The sequence below is a fragment of the Nycticebus coucang genome, chromosome 19 (assembly GCF_027406575.1).
Source record: "Nycticebus coucang isolate mNycCou1 chromosome 19, mNycCou1.pri, whole genome shotgun sequence".
NCBI classification, from domain to species: Eukaryota; Metazoa; Chordata; class Mammalia; order Primates; family Lorisidae; genus Nycticebus; species Nycticebus coucang.
Genome location: NC_069798.1, coordinates 44,957,042 through 44,977,797, shown reverse-complemented (window position 1 = coordinate 44,977,797; position 20,756 = coordinate 44,957,042). Strand labels below are relative to the sequence as shown.

General features: G+C 41.0%; 1 protein-coding gene across 2 annotated transcripts in view; it reads left to right on the top strand.

The window, feature by feature from the left end:
* DYM (dymeclin) overlaps positions 1–20,756 on the top strand; it is a 449,579-nt gene that overhangs the window by 378,570 nt on the left and 50,253 nt on the right. For both annotated transcript variants that reach the window (XM_053571937.1, XM_053571938.1), the window contains one exon: positions 2,577–2,690. In XM_053571937.1, the coding sequence (XP_053427912.1) occupies positions 2,577–2,690 (114 nt within the window). The remainder of the gene's footprint in view (positions 1–2,576; positions 2,691–20,756) is intronic.

Here is a 20,756-nt window from a genome sequence, read left to right as displayed (position 1 = left end):
GTTTTGACCGGGGCTAGGCTTGAACCCACCACTCCCAGTATGTGGGGCCCGTGCCCTACTCCTTGAGCCACAGGCGCCACCCGAAATGTCAGCTTTTTGTTTGTTTGTTTTGAGACAGACTCTCACTCTGTCACCCGGGGTAGAGTGCCATGGCATCATGGCTCACAGCAACCTTGAGCTCAAGTGATCCTCTTGCCTTGATTTTCATTTTTTTCATAGAGACAGGGTCTTGCTTGCTCTTGCTCAGACAAGAACAAGAACTTGAACTCCTGAGCTCAAGTGATCCACCCGCCTCAGCCTCCAAGCTAAGATTACAGGTGTGAGCCACCATGCCCAGCAAAATCTCAGCTTTTAAATACATATTAGAAAAAAATCATTCTATAAGCCTCATGTGTCTGCAAGATCTATCTACCTACTTTTCAGTTGATATTTCTTTTCTTATAATGGGTTTTTAACAGATATGCCTCAATTCTGTAAATATTTTTTAGTCAGAGAAGAGAATTTTATGCATAGATAGATATTAGATTAATCCCTATGAAATTGCTAATATTCAACTTTTTTCCAACAAAAAAATAGCAATTCCTATGGTTAACCAATTTTTTTCTCAGAATAATTATGTTTAAGTTTAAAACCTGCAAAGATAAGTATACAAAGGAAAAGTATTTTGTATCTTTGTTACATATTTAAAACTAAGATTTTAATCTGCTGCTGTATGTTTTCCTATCTCTGTTGTGTCTTTCTTCAAAGATTTATTGACTCTCTAATAAAAGTCACTTTGCAGCCAGCTGTGGTGGCTCATATCTGTAGTCCTAACATTCTGGGAGGCAGGAGTTCAAGACCAGCCTGAGCAAGAGTGAGACCCTGTCTCTTCTAAACATAGAAAAATCAGTCTCAGCACCCTTAGCTCAGTGGTTAGGGCACCAGCCACATACACTGGGGCTGGCAGGTTCGAACCTGGCCAGGGCCAGCTAAACAACAATGACTACTATAACAAAAAAATAGCTGTGCGTTGTGGGGGGTGCCTGTAGTCCCAGCTACTTGGGAGGCTGAGGCAAGAGAATCGCTTGAGCCCAAGAGTTTGAGGTTGCTGTGAGCTGTGACACCACAGCACTCTACCAAGGGCAACATAATGAGACTTTGTCTCAAAAAAAAGGAAAATAGAAAAATCAGCTAGGTGTTGTGGGGAGCACCTATAGTCCCAGTTGCTGGGAAGGCTGAGGCAGGAGGATCACTTGAACTCACGAGTTTGAGGATACTGTGAGCAAGGCTGATACCATAGCACTCTAGCCTCGGCAACAGGGTGAGACTGTCTCAAAAAAGAAAAAAATAAATTTGCATACCTGCTGTGTCTAAATTTGTCGAAGAAAATTTTAATCTCAAACTCCCGAAAGAAGCTTAAAAATCTGACTTAAGAAAAACAAGATCCATAGCCACTTATTGAAAATCCAACTTGTTGTGGACAAAACAAGTGACTTGCAAAGAAGCTAGTGGTGACAGCAAGTAACGAAATAATTTTCCTGGAAATAAATGACTTATCTGGACTCCGAAGCAGAATCACCATCTATCTTCTGCCTTCGTTTTAATCATGGCCACAGAGTTGTGAGCCACATGCTTTGTTAATGGTCCTGGCTCCAGCTAATTCTCATTACTTTGCAGAACAAATGTATTTCAGTGGCATTTCTGTAGCATTCTGTCCACTAGAACAATTTAACGTTATTGTACTCTTAAATGAAATTCAGAAGAGCAACTCTAAAAGAAAATGCGTAAAAATGTTTGTGAAGAATTGTTTACAACTTCATATATTTTACCTAGAAAATAGAAAACATATGAAAGGAAATGTTCAACTTTTAAAAACCCCATGAATTTTTATATTTTTGCATGTCTGACTGTAAACACCTAAATGTTATTCTCTTAAATAAAAGAAGGTTTACAGTCTTCTTGATTTATTATCACTGTAGTTTCTTAAGTGATTTGCTAAAAAAAATGATGACATTCTGCTAGTTTTTAGAGACAGTGTTATGTCTTGCCTACATAGTTTAGGCTGTGCTGTAACATGAAAAAAAGTAATTATAGGTTGCTGTTGATTATCCCTGGTGATCAGGGATAAGGGTAATATGGATAAATGAAATTCATAGGTAATCCTCAAAGCATCATTTTAGCCATTAACTTCAAATTCCTTCCTATTACGTTCCTTCTCCCTTTTTTTTGGAGAGAGAATCTTGGTATTAAGCCTCAAAACTGACAGGCATTAAGGCTTAGTTTTCTCTTCCTGCCTTCTGATGGGTACTGCTGTCTAGATGAAATATAAATGCAAGGTCAAAAGTACAAGACAGAGCAGAATTCAGAAGGCTACTTAATTCACAGAATGAATTAATTAGCCCTGAATATTCAGGGGTTGGCTCTGATTTGGCCATCAAACCTAAAAGAAAGGATTGTGTTTGGGAGGGCTAGTGAATTAAAAGCCAGGTCACTCTGGAATTGGAATTGTGATAGTTTGACTCCCTGTGGGAAAGGCGTCTCCTGAAAATACATCTTACACATGTAATTTGTTTTAAAAATAGCACTTTACTTTACAGGTGATCACCTTCTTTAGCTCAAGGTTGCTGCAGGCTGGAGCTGAGCTGTCAGTGGAACGGGTCCTGGAAATCATTAAGCAAGGTGTTGTCGCGCTGCCCAAAGACAGACTAAAGGTAAGATGGCTAAAGAAGCACTCAGTTGGCCCTTACTGCTGCCTCACTTAATGTCCATGTCTGAGCAGACTGTATTCACAATCATAATGCTTCTCCAGGACTAACACTAGAAACACATCTCAGAACTATAATGAGAAAGGTTTCTGACAGGTTTTCAAAGGAAAATAGCAAAAGAAGGACGAATACCTTCAGTCCACTGCTATCTTCTGAGCCACCACTGCATATACTATATGTAATTTTATGTTATTAATAAAGGGCTACGTTATTTTTTTAAGCTAGTGAGACAGATTCAGTCTTGTAAGTAACATCAAGGGTTGATGGGAGGTGGTGATGATGGTGATGATGACCATAGTAACTAGTGCCCAGTGATAGTGCCACATGGGTTCTAAATGTCATCAGCTCGTTTAGTCTTCACACCAGCCCTTTGAGGAAGCTGGTGTTACCATCCTAATTTTTCGGATGAGAAAGCGATATACAGAGAGGTGAAGACATTTATCCAAAGCCATACAACTAGAAAATGATGGAGCCTGGGGGATTTCTATCCCATGAGTCTGGCTCCAAAGTCCATGCTCATAATCGCCATACTGTGTACTTTGTGCTTAGGTTATAGTAATGGAAAGGGTAGAGGAAATACTCTTATTTTAAGAAGGCATTTGCATTTACACAATAGATAGATTCCTAAAGTGATCTCATATAAAACTCATACTTCAATACTAAGTATCCCCATCAGATAAGAAGTAAAGGGGATATTTGGGGAGATGAATGTACAGCATTGTGGTGTAATTTTATTTTTCCTTCATTAGCTCTAGCTTTTTAGAGTGCTTTCTCCTAGATTAACAACACAGGATGTCACAGTGACTGTTAGGCCTTCTTCATGGGGTTTTATCACGGCTCACTTCTGTTCCAATGTTACTGTTTCGGGGCTGTGTTTTTCAGCACTATCACCATAACCACTGCTTAACGAATGCTTGAGAGATATTGTTGCAGGATATAAAAATATTTTCAGCTATAATAACAGAGTTTGTGAAATAACAGCACATTAGTCATCACAGTCACTTACAGACGTTCCACTGTACATAAATAGCAGTGAGATTCACACAGTGCTGAGCAAAGATGGCAGGTGTTTCTGTTTATCAGCCAAAGTGGCACCACCATGTGGTGATAGCAGAAAAACAGTTCACTGGACCTTTGACATTATTTTATTCCTGAAAGTTTTTTAAATGTAAGGAATTCATATTATTTTCATGTTTACATAAAGTAAGATATTGGCCTGTTGGTTTTTATTTTTTGTGGGATTTGGGGGGCACAATTTCAAATTTACTTTAACTGTACCATGTGAACCAGTACAAAAATGCACAAAGATTAGAGTGGCTGCTCCCAGGAAGTGATAGATCTTGGGATCTAAGCCATATCAAGAAAAAGGTAGAGAATCAAGAGACTGTCAGAAAAGGAGAACTCAAAGGTGTCGGGGAAAGGGGATCTTGATAAGATCCAAGAACCAACACAGTGAAAGTAATGGAGGTTACCACGAGAGAGCAATGTGTTTAGATTTCAGATTTAAGAAAGGGAACAGATCATGGTGATAACTTTGGACTTTGCTGTCAGCATAGGGGGCTGAAATGGTATGGATGTGAATGAAAATCACTGTGAGTAAGCCAGTTAATGAAGTAGGAGCTTAGAACTGGTCATTCGTGTAAGCATCATAGTCATCCAGGATGACAGGCCATGGGGTGGAGAGAAAGACTAGGAGCCCCGTGCTATGGTAGATGGAACAGTGTCCTAGAAGTCAGGAGGGGGCACCCACCAGGAATAGAAAAGGTACCAGCCTCAAGCACAGAGCTTTGTGCTTTGAGGAATAATAGCCAAGAAATGGCAGTTAAAGCAAAGAGGACACCAGCCCCACCTCCAGATCCTGAAGGATGTGGAATATGGAAGAGTGAGCAACCTCGACTTGCAAGGGCTCCATGGGAATCCGAGTCCTGGGGGAAGAGCCTGATTTTAATCTAAGAAGTGGTAAGGAAGGAAGAACCAGTGCAAGGACTAAGCATAACCACGAGACAGAGGTGTAGAAAGGCCCTAGAGCAGGGGGACAGGGGAGAAGCAGGAGAGTGGATGGGGAGAGAAAGCACAAAGCAGGGTGAGGACCGAAGGGCAGGAGAGGATGGCCAGCTGGAATGACCAGTGGGTAAGGACAGGTGACATATCGGGTTGAAGCTTTTCAGCAGCATTCCATCAGCCCTGAGCGAACCTTCGTCCACTATCTGCTCAGTGACAGCCATCGATTGCCCTACACACCTTGGCTACACCAGTGAGCAGAGATCCATCCCTCCCAGGGCTCACAAACCAGCAGGAAGCGTCAGAGGACGGACAGTAAGCATAAAAAATAACAGCGGCTCTAGGGCACTAAGAGGTGAAAAGTGCTATGGGAAATAAAAATTAGAGCTGGTTAAGAGGTTGGGGAGATTCAGTGAGGGTGTGGTAGGAGAAAGTTGTAGAATTATGAAGGATGGTCTGGGCAACATTAAGCAAAGATAAGGAGGAGGTGAAGGAGCTTGACATGGGGATACTGGAGGAGACCTTCGAGCAGTTAAACAGTGTCCCTGGGCAGGAGGACACCAGGCATGTTGCAAAGATAGCAAGAAGACGAGACCGCAGTGATTAAGGGGGAGTAGCAGGCAATGGACAGAGATGAAGGGGGTGGGGTGTGCCATGTAGACAGTTTTGATAATGTAGACTTCTTTTCTGAGTGAAATGGGGTACCAGGGCAAGATTTAGAGTGGCCTGATGGGGTTTATACTGTGTTGTGATAGAATCACTCTGGCTGCTGCCTTGAGAAGCTGAGAGACCAGCCAGAAGATTCTTGCTTGTTACATCATTACACTGTAAAAGAATTACTATGGGTTTCATTTTATGCCAGAGAGATATGCCACAGGGCAACGGGTAGAAATGGGACCAAGACAGGTATTATAATGATAATGTTCAACCTCAGGAAATGCTTCTGACTACTGACTTTGTTGAGCAGTCATGATGTGGCTTCATGAACTACTTCATGAATACCTCCTGGGGGAAGTGTTCTCCATGGTCTGGATGGTAAATATAAGAAGAGCACTGGCTGGCAAGGGGACTCAAATTTATGACATAGGGGAAAGGTTGTAAGAATTCCTGCCAATAAAAAGTTAGACAGGATGAACCCAAAGATTTCTTGTAATTCTAAAAGTCTAGGATTCTGTTAGAATTCTGTGGTGGGTCTTAATAATAGTACAGCAGTGCTCTAGTAACTCTCCCCTCCTCTTCAGAAATAGTCAGAGGCCAATGCTCTGTTGCCACCAGATAAAGTTTGGAGTCTTCACACTGGAATTGTTGACCATTCATGGTCCAATACCAACCTGCTGTCCAGTCTGTCCTCTTCCTACTTCCTTTCACTGCTCCAGCCAACCAGAACCAGCTCTGTGCCTTTGACTTCTTCCTTTTGGATTCGCTTACACACACCTCTCTTCTCAATATATCATTCTCCTGCCTTTGCTTTTTGCTTACCCAAATTTTAAACATTTATTAAGGTCTTGGTAATTTTAACAACTTTGTGAAACCTTTTAATCCTCAATCTGCATCTGCCTCTCCCGCAAAATACCTATAGCACTTTATTCTCCATCTGGTGAGCCTTTGTCCTCTTCTGACTGGCGTTTAGTTGTTTCGATGTTTGTCTCTCCCACTGAACTGTGACCTCCTTTAGAAAAGGTCATGTCTTACTCTCTGCATCCCCTTGATGCCTGGGTCAACGTCTGTATGTAGCAGTTGCTCAATAAATGGAATGAGTAAATAAACAAAAAAGCTCGCTTTATACACTCAAGAGAGGAAATGGAAACTTAGAATTTGAGAGGTTGAGAATGAAATTTTCTGTCTCTAAACCTGCTTTTCTAGATTTTATTCTGTATCCTGTTTGGAAGTTTAATTCACATAACTGTCTATCCCTGTATGTGCCAGGCACTGTCCCAGACACTGTGAATACAGCAGGAGACAAAACAGACAAAACCCCCTGCCCTCTTGGAGCTTAGTTTTGTGAAGAAGTAAAATAATAGGATAAATAAGTAAAATGGTTGTTATTTTAGATAGTTGTAAATAATAAGAAAGAAATAAAGGTGAGGAGAATGGACGATGTTAAAAAGGAACAGTTTAGATAGGATGACCAGAAGAGAACATGTTTGAGTCGGTGCTGTTTACCTTTTTGTTTTCTATATTTTATTGTTAAATAATTTTAGACTTACAGAAAAGTTGCAAAATTAGTAGGAAGTTTATTTAAACCCTTCACCCAGCTTCCCTTAATATTGACACTGTTTCTAACTATAGCACTTATTACCCAAATCTGAAAATTAGCATTACTACAATATTGTAACTAAATCACAGACCTTAGCTGAATTTTACCAGTGTTTTTCTCCCGATGCCCTTTTTTCTGTTCCAGAATTCTAGCCAGCGTCTTACGTTGCATTCAGTAGTATCGCCTTAGTCTCCTGACTGTTCCTGGTCTCCTATTATCTTTTATAACCTTGACATTTCTGATTAATATAGCTTATTTGGTAGAATGTGTCTCCGTTTAAGTTTTGCTTCTATTTTCTGATAATTACACTGAAGTTATGCATATTTGGCAAAAATCTCACCAAAGTGTTGTGTTCTTGTCAGCGCATCACATCGGGAGGTATGTGATGCCACCAGGGATGTCATCACGGGGGACTTGGGCAATGTGATATCTGCCAGGTTTCTCTAGCGAACAGTGGCAGCTTTTCCTTCGTGATTGATAAATGTCTTGGGGACTTTGCTAGTATCCTGTGTCTCCTCAGACTTTTGCCCTCTGATTTTATCATACATTGGTAGATCTTACTACACACGGTTATTGCTCTGATGTTTACCTAATAATGATTTTGTATTTTATCCTGTAAGTTATCAGTCAACATTATCATTTATTCTGTTGCTCAAATTACTCTACTGTGACCGGGGCCATCTCCAGCTTCCCGTGCATTTCACATGCCCCATCGTGTTGTGAGTATTTCATTACTTTCTGCCTCCACAAGATGCTGCAGACCCATCTTATATTTTCCCTGCCCCAACTCCAAAATCAACCAATTCTCCAATGCAGTGGGCCCTGGTCAGGTGAGGGGATTTTTTGTTTTTATTTATTTATTTATTTTTATTTATTTTTTTTTTTGGCCGGGGCTAGGTTTGAACCCGCCACCTCCGGCATATGGGACCGGCGCCCTACTCCTTGAGCCACAGGCGCCGCCCATGTTTTTATTTATTTTATTTTGTTTTCTGTTGCTGGTTTTTGTAGGGTTTTGTTTTTTTTGTTTTTCCATAAAATGGTATTTAGGAACCAAGACCTGGACACTAGGCTACCAAGTTCTGAAAACTTCATATGCCTTTATTTACCCACTTCTTGTTTCTTCTTCTCTGCTGCCATACTCAGATACTTTTTTTCTTTTTAATCAATTTTAGCTCCTTTATTTTATATTATATCTCACTAATTGTTTCTTTAGTTCTTTTTTTCCTCCTTACTTCAATTTCAGATTTTATTTTCTAATTCCTTTAGTGAATATTCTTGTTGCAAGAGATTCTCCATGGCCACAGCAGATATCGAAAATCATTCTTGTGGTTCACTATAATATTGCTCTTAAAGCAAATGAACTACAGTGTGCAGGCTAAATACTTGAATGTTAATTTGTTGTTAATTTACAACAATGCTCAAAAACAAAATGCCCTTTATATTTCAGATGGTGACATATAAATGAAAATATTTAATAACTTTGTGTTTCAGAATCACAGCTAAACAGAGAAATTAACTGATCTGTGGGAGGCCCCATGCAAGTTAACTCTTATAGCAAGATCCTATTGAGGCCAAGGTCATGAGTAAATTTCTTAAGTGGGCCAGTTAATTTTGTTCTGAAACATAGCAAGAAATTGTACTCCTGACTTCAGCTGATTGTCTTGCTCTATGGTTGCAAAAGGATGGAAGATAGATGATTCAGTTAAAAAAAAATTTACCCCCAGTACTGGAAAAGAAACTAAAATTACATTTACTCACAGATGGTGAGTCATCCTCGTTTGGTTTCAGTGACAGCATATTATTACCACAGATGTTACTAGGAAAAAAAAGGCTGTTTATCCTTATAATCAAGCCTTATCTCAATTATTTTAATCATCTTTTTGGATTAAGTGTTTATAATAAAATGAATCACTTAAAACCTGTACAGTTTAATTCACAGAATGCTGTGGTATCTAAAGTTGATTGAAAATTCAAACTGTGTGTTGAATAATATTTGTATTATGCCACAAGACAGCACATTATAGTCTTTGGGATAGTTTACTGGTACATACTGATAAAATAATTGTCAGTTACCTAATAATAGCTTTGTACATCACATTGGATGTTGGCTCTTATGAAAGTGTGGAATAATGTGCACTTATTGATTAATTTGTTCTTTTCTAAATATATAAATTAAACATTAAAAATTCAGAATTATTTCCAACTACCTGTGGGTCATTAGAGGATCAAAGTGCCCTTTACTCATGAGAAGTCAGCCAGCTAATGTCAGCTGATGCAGATGAGGCAGAAGCTTCTCAAGTTTCCCTTGTACTGTAGAGCTGAAGCCAATTTTGTAGAATTATTCTTCTAATTTTGGGCAAGTAAACATTAAGATCTGGAAGCCCATGGCATACTAATTGACTTTGAACCAAATAAAATATTTTTCAATCAAATATTATTTGACATAGCCTTCTAAAATATTTATGTAATATCCTGTGTGGGAATATATACTCTTTGGATAAATCTGTCTGTATAGTTAAACAACTCGGCTTTAGAGTAAATAGTATTAATGTCATTCTAAACATTCTCTTCTTACTGGTATTCCGTGAAGTCTGGGAAAAGCAATACCAGGTAATTATTTTTTCCGGACCCTCCTGCTTAAACAGAAACTTAAAGAACAGGCCCTGAAATCCTAAGTTGCTTATTTCTCCTTTAGGGTTTGGAAGGAAATAAATAAAGTTAGTCTGTCCTTCGGGAGCTGAGTTAGAAGCCACAGCTCAAAGCTCTCACTGTCTGTGTCCACAACAGGGCATGTTCCCGGCTCCCATTTCGCTTACTATGGAGCAATTTGAATGTTGTGGTGATGGGTCAGAATTCATCCCCCGGTGCTGGGTGCTGGGTCTCACACTGCTGCCTCACCGCCTCATGTTTTAGTATGTAAAGTTACCAGGTTGCTTCTTTTCTTTGGGTTAGTGAACTATCTTTGTCATTTGAGGATGAACAATTTTACCATATCTAGTATTTGAAAATTAGAAGATAACTTCTCTTATAGTGTAAATAAAATACTCAGTAAATCACAGGAATTAAAAGTGATAACCAGCTTCACACCGAATGATTTTTAAAGTGTTCACTTTGTATCTATTTCTTAGAATACCTTTCCCAGTTGTCTTACATCACATAAAGAGAAATACAGAAAATTGCACTAACTGAACATTCAAGAGGTTTTCCATAGCTTCTTAATACTGACTTGCTTGAAAACTTTGCCCTTTTCCTCATTAGGAACCTCTCCCCCTTCCCACCCCAGTGTCTGTCATTTTCTGTTGGTGCTGTGTCCTCAGAGCAGATTCTTGAGTGCCGTGCCAGTTCCCCCCTCCTCGTGGATGGCCCCACCCGAGGCCCATAGGAGCGTCCTCAGCATGTCTACAGTCACACCATGCCACCTCCCTGCACAGCCCTGCTCCTCGTGTGCCTCTGGCCAGCATCCTCCCTGTAACTCAGAAGGACTTCACACCTGTAATCCTAGCCCTCTGGGAGGCGGACATGGGCGGATTGCTTGAGCTCGGGAGTTCAAAACCAGCCTGAGCAAGAGCGAGACCCCCCATCTCTAAAAATTGCCAGGCCTCGTGAGGAGTGCCTGTAGTCCCAAGCTACTCGGTAAGCTAAGGCAAGAGGATTGCTTGAGCCCGAGAGTTTGAGGTTGCTGTGAGCTATGATGGCTCATTACTCTATCAAAGGCGAAAAGTCAGACTCTGTTTCAAAAAAAAAATCCCAAACAAACAAAAAAAAATAACTCAGAAGTACTGTCAGACTCTGAGTTTCATGAATTCTAATTATTTCTCAAGTCATTCCTTCCCCTCCACGTTGCCACTTCCCGTGTTGCTTTTCCGCATTTCTTTTGCGGTCCATAACATCATACCTGGGGTCCCCGCTTCCATGTTCTTCTTCCTCCCCAGGAACCCTTAGCCCTGCCGTCCAGGGTATCTTCAGTGCACACCTGCTGTGATCCAGCACAGGGGCACTGCTGCTCTGAGTGCTGGCTTAGCGTTGTCACTTGCCTCCTGTGGATCTTGTGCCCAGCATGTCAGACTGCCGGCAGGTCTCCAGAGTGCAGGATTCCCATGTGTCTGGCCTTTGTGCCTGCTGCCCCTCCCTTCTTCCTCCTCTCCTCCAGCTCCACGTCTTGTTTGTCTGCGAGCTGATCATGCTCTGAGTCCCAGCACAGGCTCCCACCACACATGAGGTCCACCGTGCTTCACCCAGGCACACCGAGCTCAGGTGTGGAACAGAACTCATTTAATACGTGTTGGGGTGAATTAACTTCTCCACTCTGCCTCTTGATTCTTATGTCTTTTTCCTCTTGGCTAAAATGCTGATTTTTCCTTTGGCCTTTCAACTCTCCTTGTCCGTTGCACAGCATTGGTGCAAAACATTAAATCAGCTTTCTCCTACCCAGTGAAGAGTGAGGATTTTCTCCATAGCGTTGCCATCCCCAGGACCCCTCAGGCTTCTCAGCCAGTGGGTTTCCCTCTGTTTGGCCCTGTTCCTACCACTCCTCTCCTGCTGTCCCATATTTGCTTCTCATAATGTATGCGTTCCCCTGCCCCTGTTTGATTTTTGAATCATCACATATGTTACCTGTAACATACAAATAATACATTGTCGTTTGCAAGTGTGGTTTGACTGTTCATTCCATCCACAGCTAGTTCTTTTATTCCCACTTTGGCTACAGTATTGCTAGGAAGTTGTTGGGAACACAAAAGTATGTAAGACATTAATCCTGCCCTCAGAAAAACATGTGACCTTTTAGAAAAGAAAAGGTATACCCTTGCAAAGAGGACAAAGGAGGGCAGTTTGTGCCAAATGTCAGATAAATGCCATAGAAGTTAAGTTCTAGAGAAAGGAGCAGAGGCACAACTGGGAAGGACTAGTTAGGGAAGGTTTTGAAGAAACCGGGACTTGACCTTCTCTGTTATGAAGGGATGGTGAAGTTTCCGTAGGTTGAGATGGAAAAAAATGCAGGCAGAGGAAATATGTGCGTCAAAGGAAGGCCCACAGCAAGTTCAGCTTAGTGTCCAACAGGAAGTCAGATTCCCTTAACACCCTCTGCCTTATTAATGTGGCTTTTGTTATTTATATGATAAAGCTATTAGACCAGTGGCTTTCAAGCTTTTTTGACCTAACCTACAGAAAAAATAACATCTTGCCCCATGAACAGTACACATCTTTATATACTACGCACAATAGAAGCAGTACTTACCCACTACATGTGATGGGCTCTATTTCCTATTCTATTTCTTGATATTATTAATTGATAGTCAGACCTACCCTGTTTCCCCAAAAATAAGACAGTGTCTTATTTTAAGGTGTGCTCCCAAAGATGCGCTAAGTCTTATTTTCAGGGGGCATCTTATCTTTCCTGTAAGTAGGTCTTATTTTTGGAGGATGTCTTATTTTCGGGGAAACGGGGTATTAAATTGATTTAATGATCAGCTATTGTTTAATGACTCAGAGTTTTCAAAAAAATGCATTAAGTCAGTGATTTTCAAAGTCTGATCCTTAGACCAACGTCCCCTGGGAACATGTTGGAAATGCAGGTTCTCATGTCCACCCCAGACCTACTGCATTAGAATTGCTGCCTTTAACAAGCCTCCCAGGTGATTCTGATGCCTGCTCTAGTTTGGAAAGTGTGGCACTAGACAGTGCCCCAAACATCACAGCACTCCCCGCCCACAGAGTAGCGTCTGCGTTGTTCTCCCCTCCTGCACCCCCGTGAAGTCTTCAGTCGCCTGAGCATCTGAGACCTGCCCTCACCTCCCTGTTTCAATTTCAGTGCTCCCAACCCCCCCTAATGCTACTGTATTCATTCCTTTGTCCTCATCATTTATCCCCTAGCATACTGTATCATTATTATTATTCTATCAGACAAGGTAAGCTCCAGGAGGGAAGGGTCTCTGTTGTGTCCACTGGGGTTATTCATGCCTTTGTCCTCATCATTTATCCTCTAGCATACTGTATCATTATTATTATCCTACCAGACAAGGTAAGCTCCAGGAGGGAAGGGTCTCTGTTGTGTCCACTGGGGTATCTGGCACATACCAGGCACTTTAGTATTTGCTGAATGAGAAAGAAGGAGGCAGAGAGGGAAGGAAGAATGGACCTGTTGACCATGAGTGGTGGTCCAAAAGACTGCTTCAAGAAAACGTTATTTGGAGAACACCTTGCCATAGACTCTTGAAAGGCCTAACTTTGATGCTTAAATATTATAGAGAAGCCAAGTTAAGAGTGAAGCCCTGGTAACTTTGTTGGAATAGTTACATTTTTTTTTAAGTCTATAATATTTTCCACACTCATGCATTCTTTGTTGTTGTTGGGGATTTATTGAGGGTACACAGAACCAAGTTACATTGATTGCTTTCATTAGATAAGGACCCTCTTATAAGTGTGTCCCACCCTCAAAAGGTGTACCACACCCCTTGTCCCCCACCACCTCCCTCTTTCCCTTTCTCAGCTCTCCCCCCCACCCCCCCACTGTGTACTAGGACCTTAATCATCCTCATTTCAGAATTGAGTACATAGGATTCTTGCTGCTTCATTCTTGGGATGCTTTACTGAGAATAACATGTTCCACATCCATCCAGGTTAATACAAAAGATGCAAAGTCTCCATCTTTTTTAGTGGCTGAATAGTATTCCATGGTGTACATATACCACAGCTTGTTAATCCAGTCTTGGGTTGGTGGGCATTTAGGCTGTTTCCACATTTTGGCGATTGTAAATTGAGCTGCAATAAACAGTCTAGTGCAAGTGTCCCTGTGGTAAAAGGATTTTTTTCTTCTGGGTAGATGCCCAGCAATGGGATTACAGGATCAAATGGGAGATCCAGCTGGAGTTCTTTGAGGGTTCTTCACACTGCCTTCCAAAAAGGTTGTATTATTTTGCAGTCCCACCAGCAGTGTAAAAGTGTTCCCTTCTCTCCACATCCACACCAGCATCTGCGGTTTTGAGACTCTGTGAAGTGGGCTATTCTCACTGGGGTTAGATGATATCTCAGAGTGGTTTTGATTTGCATTTCTTTAATAATTAGGGACAATGACCATTTTTTCATGTGTTTGTTACCCACACTTATGCATTCTTATAACAACAAAACCCTAATATGAAGACCTACTTTGGTAATACTCATCAATAAGTTAATTCCTATGTAAATTGGTCTTACTAAATTTTTACTAATTTCTCAGGCGTTCTCTTCTTACCTATCACCTGTAGTGATTTCATTATAGGTCAAGTATAGCAAAAACACTGTGATTTATGTTACTAGAATAAATTTATCAAGTGATTTTATTTTCTATTTCTGAACTTTTCTCAAAGCGTGAAGAGCAGTGTGGAGCCATCAGGCTATGCAAAGTTCCAGTGAAGAGCTCCACGTGTGCTTTTTTTCTAGCTGATTACTCCCTACTTCGTGTGATATGTGTAAAGCATGAGTGTTAGGGATAGGGTTAGGGTGATAAGTGTAGAGAGTGCATATTAGAGTTAGAGTGATACATGTAGAGTGTGCATGTTAGGGTGATATGTTTAGAGTGTGCAAATTAGAAAGAGGTTTAGGGTGATACATGTAGAGTGTGCATGTTAGGGTTAGGGTGATACATGTAGGGTTTGCATGTTAGGGTTAGGGTGATACATCTAAAGTGTGCATGTTAGGGTTAGGGTGTTATATGTAGAGCGTGCATGTTAGGATTAGGGTGATACATGTAGGGTTTGCATGTTAGGGTTAGGGGGATACATGTGAAGTGTGCATCTTAGGGTTAGGGTGATCTGTGTAGAGTGTGCATGTTAGGTTTAGGGTGATACATGTAGAGTGTGCATGTTATGGTTAGGGTGATATATGTAGAGCGTGCATGTTAGAATTAGAGCGTAACATGTAGAGCGTGCATGTTAGGGTTAGGGTGATATATGTAGAGTGTGCATGTTAGGTTTAGGGCGATACATGTAGAGCATTCATGTTAGGGTTAGGGTGATATATGTAGAGTTTGCATGTTAGGGTTAGGGGTATATATGTAGAGTGTGCATGTTAGGGTTAGTGCGATACATGTGGAGTGTGCATGTTAGGGTTAGGGTGATCCATGTAGGGTTTCCATGTTAGGGTTAGTGCGATACATGTAGAGTATGCATGTTAGGGTTAGGGTGATATATGTAGAGTTTGCATGTTAGGGTTAGGGTGATATATGTAGAGCGTGCATGTTAGGGTTAGAGTGATACATGTGGAGTGTGCATGTTAGGGTTAGGGTGATACATGTGGAGTGTGCATGTTAGGGTTAGGGTGATCCATGTAGGGTTTCCATGTTAGGGTTAGGGTGATACATGTAGAGTGTGCCTGTTAGGATTAGGGTGATACATGTAGAGTGTGCATGTTAGAGTTAGGGTGATATATGTAGGGTTTGCATGTTAGGGTTAGGGTGATACATGTAGAGCGTGCATGTTAGGGTTAGGGTGATACATGTAGAGTGTGCATGTTAGGGTTATGGTGATACTTGTAGGGTTTTCATGTTAGGGTGATACATGTAGAGCCTGCATGTTAGGGATAGGGTGGCATATGTAGAGCGTACATGTTAGTGTGCATGTTAGGGTTCGGGCGATACATGTAGAATGTGCATGTTAGGGTTAGTGTGATACATGTAGAGTATACATGTTAGGGTTTGGGTGACAAATGTAGAGTGTACATGTTAGGGTTAGGGTGGTATATGTAGAGCGTGCATGTTAGTGTGCTTGTTAGAGTTAGGGCGATACATGTAGAGTGTGCATGTTAGGGTTAGGGTTATACATGTAGAGTGTGCATGTTAGGGTTAGGGTGATACATGTAGAGTGTACATGTTAGGGTTAGGGTGATACATGTAAAGTGTACATGTTAGGGTTAGGGTGGTATATGTAGAGCGTGCATGTTTTGTGCATGTTAGGGTTAGGGTGATACATGTAGAGTGTGCATATTAGGGTTAGGGTGATACATGTAGGGTTTGCATGTTAGGGTTAGGATGATACATGTAGAGCGTGCATGTTAGGGTGATACATATAGATTGGGCATGTTAGGGTTAGGGTGATACGTGTAGAGTGTGCATGTTAGGGTTAGGGTGATACATGTAGGGTTTGCATGTTAGGGTTAGGGTGATTCATGTGGAGCCTGCATGTTAGGGTTAGGGTGATACATGTAGAGTGTGCATGTTAGGGTTAGGGTGATACATGTAGGGTTTGCATGTTAGGGTTAGGGTGATACATGTAGGGTTTGCATCTTAGGGTTTCGGTGATACACCTATAGTGTGCATGTTGGGGTTAGGGTGATACATGTAGAGCGTGCATGTTAGGGTTAGAGTGATACTTTAGGGGGTTCATGTTAGGGTTAGGGTGATACATGTAGAGCGTGCATGTTAGGGTGGTATATGTAGAGCGTGCATGTTAGTGTGCATGTTAGGGTTAGGGTGATACATGTGGAGTGTGTATGTTAGGGTTAGTATGATACATGTAGAGTGTGCATGTTAGGGTTAGGGTGATACATGTAGGGGTTTCTTGCTAGGTTTAGGGTGATACATGTAGAGCGTGCATGTTAGGGTTAGGATGATACATGTAGAGTGTGCATTTTAGGGTTAGGTTGATACATGTAGAGCATGCATGTTAGGGTTAGGTTGATACATGTGGAGTGTGCAAATTAGGGTTAAAGTGAAACATGTAGGGTTTTCATGTTAGGGTGATACATGTAGAGTGTGCATCTTAGGGTTAGGATGATACATGTATAGTGCATGTTAGTGTTAGGGTGATACATGTATGGTTTGCATGTTAGGGTTAGTGTGATACATGTAGATTGTGCATGTTAGGGTTAGGATGATACATGTAGAGTGCATGTTAGTGTTATGGTGATACATGTAGGGTTTGCATGTTATGCTTAGGGTGATACATGTAGAGCATGCATGTTAGGGTTAGGGTGATACATGTAAGAGTGTGCATGTTAGGGTTTGGTGATACATGTAGGGTTTGCATGTTAGGGTTAGGGTTATACATGTACAGTGTGCATGTTAGGGTTAGGGTGATACATGTAGGGTTTGCATGTTAGGGTTAGGGTGATACATGTAGGGTTTGCATGTTAGGGTTAGGGTGATACATGTAGGGTTTGCATCTTAGGGTTTCGGTGATACATGTAGAGTGTGCATGTTAGTGTTAGGGTGATACCTGTGGAGTGTGCATGTTAGGGTTAGGGTGATACATGCGGAGTGTGTGTGTTAGTGTTAGGGTGATACATGTGGAGCGTGCATGTTAGGGTTAGGGTGATCCATGTAGGGTTTGCATGTTAGGGTTTGGGTGATACATGTAGAGCATGCATGTTAGGGTTAGGGTGATACATGTAGAGCGTGCATGTTAGGGTTAGTGTGATACATGTAGAGCGTGCATGTTAGGGTTAGTGTGATATATGTGGTGTGTGCGTGTTAGGGTTAGGGTGATCCATGTAGGATTTGCATGTTAGGGTTAGGGTGATACATGTAAAGCGTGCATGTTAGGGTTAGGGTGATCCGTGTAGGGTTTGCATGTTAGGATTAGGGTGATACATGTGGAGTGTGCATGTTAGGGTTAGAGTGATCCATGTAGGGTTTGCATGTTAGGGTTAGGGTGATACATGTGGAGTGTGCGTGTTAGGGTTAGGGTGATCTGTGTAGGGTTTGCATGTTAGGGTTAGGGTGATACATGTAGAGCGTGCATGTTAGGGTTAGGGTGATGCATGTCGAGTGTGCGTGTTAGGGTGATGGTGATCCATGTAGGGTTTGCATGTTAGGGTTAGGGTGATAATGTGGAGTGTGCGTGTTAGGGTTAGGGTGATCCATGTAGGGTTTGCATGTTAGGGTTAGGGTCATACATGTAGAGTGTGCATGTTAGGGTTAGGTTTGATATATGTAGAGTGTGCATGTTAGGGTTAGGGTGATACATGTGGAGTGTGCATGTTAGGGTTAGGGTGATATATGTAGAGTTTGCATGTTAGGGTTAGGGTGATATTGTGGAGTGTGCATGTTAGGGTTTGGTGATATATGTAGATTGTGCATGTTAGGGATGGGGTAATACATGTGGAGTGTGCATGTTAGGGCTGGGGGATATATGTAGAGTGTGCATGTTTGGTTAGGGTGTTAAATGTAGAGTGTGCATGTTAGGGTTAGAGGGATATGTGTAGAGCATGCTAAGGAGAAGTTAAATGGCTTCTCTAAGATTTCTTTTCATTCCTCTTACCCCTGAGCCACAAATTTCAGCTATTCTTTCTTTTAACTCTTTAATTTTTGCTTCCTCTTAACTCACATAATCCATTCGCCTGTACCACTTTAAATAACCAAAAGCATACATTTAAATAACCAAAAGTACACCAAAATAAGCCCATGAGTTTGACAGTATGTGTATTCAAGAGTTATAGAGTAATCCTTGAAATGGATAAAAGTTGTCTTCATCACCACTGTATGGAGTACTGACTGTTGGTGCTTTCCCTTATGCAATATTGAAATTGTACTAAACATACAATGGTTTAATATCATACTTCTTTCAGGGCAGCTATTCTTGATAAACAGATTTTTGATAATTAGTGATAATTTTTGTAGCAAAATAGGTATTGTTCAGTGTCTTAGTTTTCTCAGGCTGCTATAACAAAATACCATAAACCAAATGGCTCATAAACAACAGAAATTTATTTCTCAAAGTTCTAAAGACTTAAAAGCCCAATATCAACAGCTGGTTCATAAATGGCCATCTTCTCATTGTATCTTACACATGGCAGAAGGGACAAGGGAACTTTCTGGGATCTCTTTGGTGAGGGCACTAATCCTGTTCATGAGGCTCTATCCTTCTGACCTAATTGCTTCCCAGAAGCCTCAGTTCCAAGTACTATCATGTTGAGAATTAGGATTTCAACATATGATTTTAGGGGAACACGTTGAATCCTTAGCACCTAGTTTTCCAAACCATGGTGCTATGGTTTAAATGTCCCTTCTACAACTCACGTTGAAACGTAATTCCCAGTGTGGCAGTATTAGAGGTGGGGCCTTAAGAGGTGTTTGAGTAAGGAGAGATTTGCCCCTCACCATATGATGCCCTGTGCTGCTTTGGGACTCTTCAGAGTCCCCACCAGCAAGAAGGCTCTCACCAGACGCAGCCTGGAACTACTCAGCCTCCAGAACTGTAAGAAATAAATGTCTTTTCTTTATAAATTATCCAGAATCCAATTACAGATTCTGTTATATGCAACAGAAAATGGATTAAGACCCATAATTTCCGATGACTGAGGGACACAAAATCACAATGCAGGGCAGCTCTGGAAAATATTGATACTCTTCGGTAGAAAAAGAAACATTAATCTGTATGGTTTTATCTTTAAATCATAGCTATTAGTTTTGATAGAATTTTTTGGCCAGAAATATGTGATTTGCAAATTAAAATTTCTTTTTTTTTTTTAATTTAAATCATAGCTGTGTACATTAATGTGATCATGGGGTACCATACACTGGTTTTATAGACCGTTTGACACATGTTCATCACACTGGTTAACATAGCCTTCCTGACATTTTCTTAGTTATTGTGTTAAGACATTTATATTCTACATTTACTAAATTTCACATGTACCCTTGTAAGATGCACCCCAGGTGTAATCCCACCAATCATCCTCCCTCAGCCCATCCTCCCTCTCCTCCTTCCCCCTATTCTTAGGTTATAACTGGGTTATAGCTTTCATATGAAAGCCATGAATTAGTTTCATAGTAGGGCTGAGTACATTGGATACTTTTTCTTCCATTCTAGAGATACTTTTTACTAAGAAGAATATGTTCCAGCTCCATCCATGTAAACATGAAAGCGGTAAAGTCTCCATCTTTCTTTAAGGCTGCATAATATTCCATGGTGTACATATACCACAATTTATTAATCCATTCGTGGATCGATGGGCACTTGGGCTTTTTCCATGACTTAGCAATTATGAATAGGGCTGCAATAAACATTCTGGTACAAATATCTTTGTTGTGATGTGATTTTTGGTCTTCTGGGTATATGCCTAGTAGAGGAATTATAGGATTGAACGGCAGATCTATTTTTAGATCTCTGAGTGTTCTCCAAACATCTTTCCAAAAGGAATGTATGAATTTGCATTCCCACCAGCAGTGTAGAAGTGTTCCCTTTTCTCCACATCCACGCAGACCACATCTCTGGTCTTGGGATTTTGTGATATTGGCTAATCTTACTGGCGTTAGATGGTATCTCAAAGTAGTTTTGATTTGCATTTCTCTGGTGATTAAGATGAGCATTTTTTCATATATCTGTAGGTCATGCACCTGTCTTCTTCAGAGAAGTTTCTCTTCAAGTCCCTTGCCCAGACTGAGATGGGATCACTTGTTCTTTTCTTGCTAATACGTTTGAGTTCTCTGTGGATTCTGGTTATTAAACCTTTGTCAGAGGTATAACCTGCAAATATTTTCTCCCATTCTGAGGGCTGTCTGCTTGCTTTACTTAACTGTGTTCTTGGCTGTACAGAAGCTTTTTAGTTTGATCAGATCCCCGTAGTGTATTTTTGATGTTGCTTCAATTGCCTGGAGGGTCCTCCTCATAAAATATTCACCCAGGCTGATTTCTTCAAGAGTTTTCCCTGCGCTTTCTTCTAGTATTTCTATTGTTTCATGTCTTAAGTTTAAATCTTGAATCCAGTGAGAGTCTACTTAGTTAATGGTGAAAGGTGTGGGTCCATTTTCAGTCTTCTACAGGTCGCCAGCCAGTTCACCC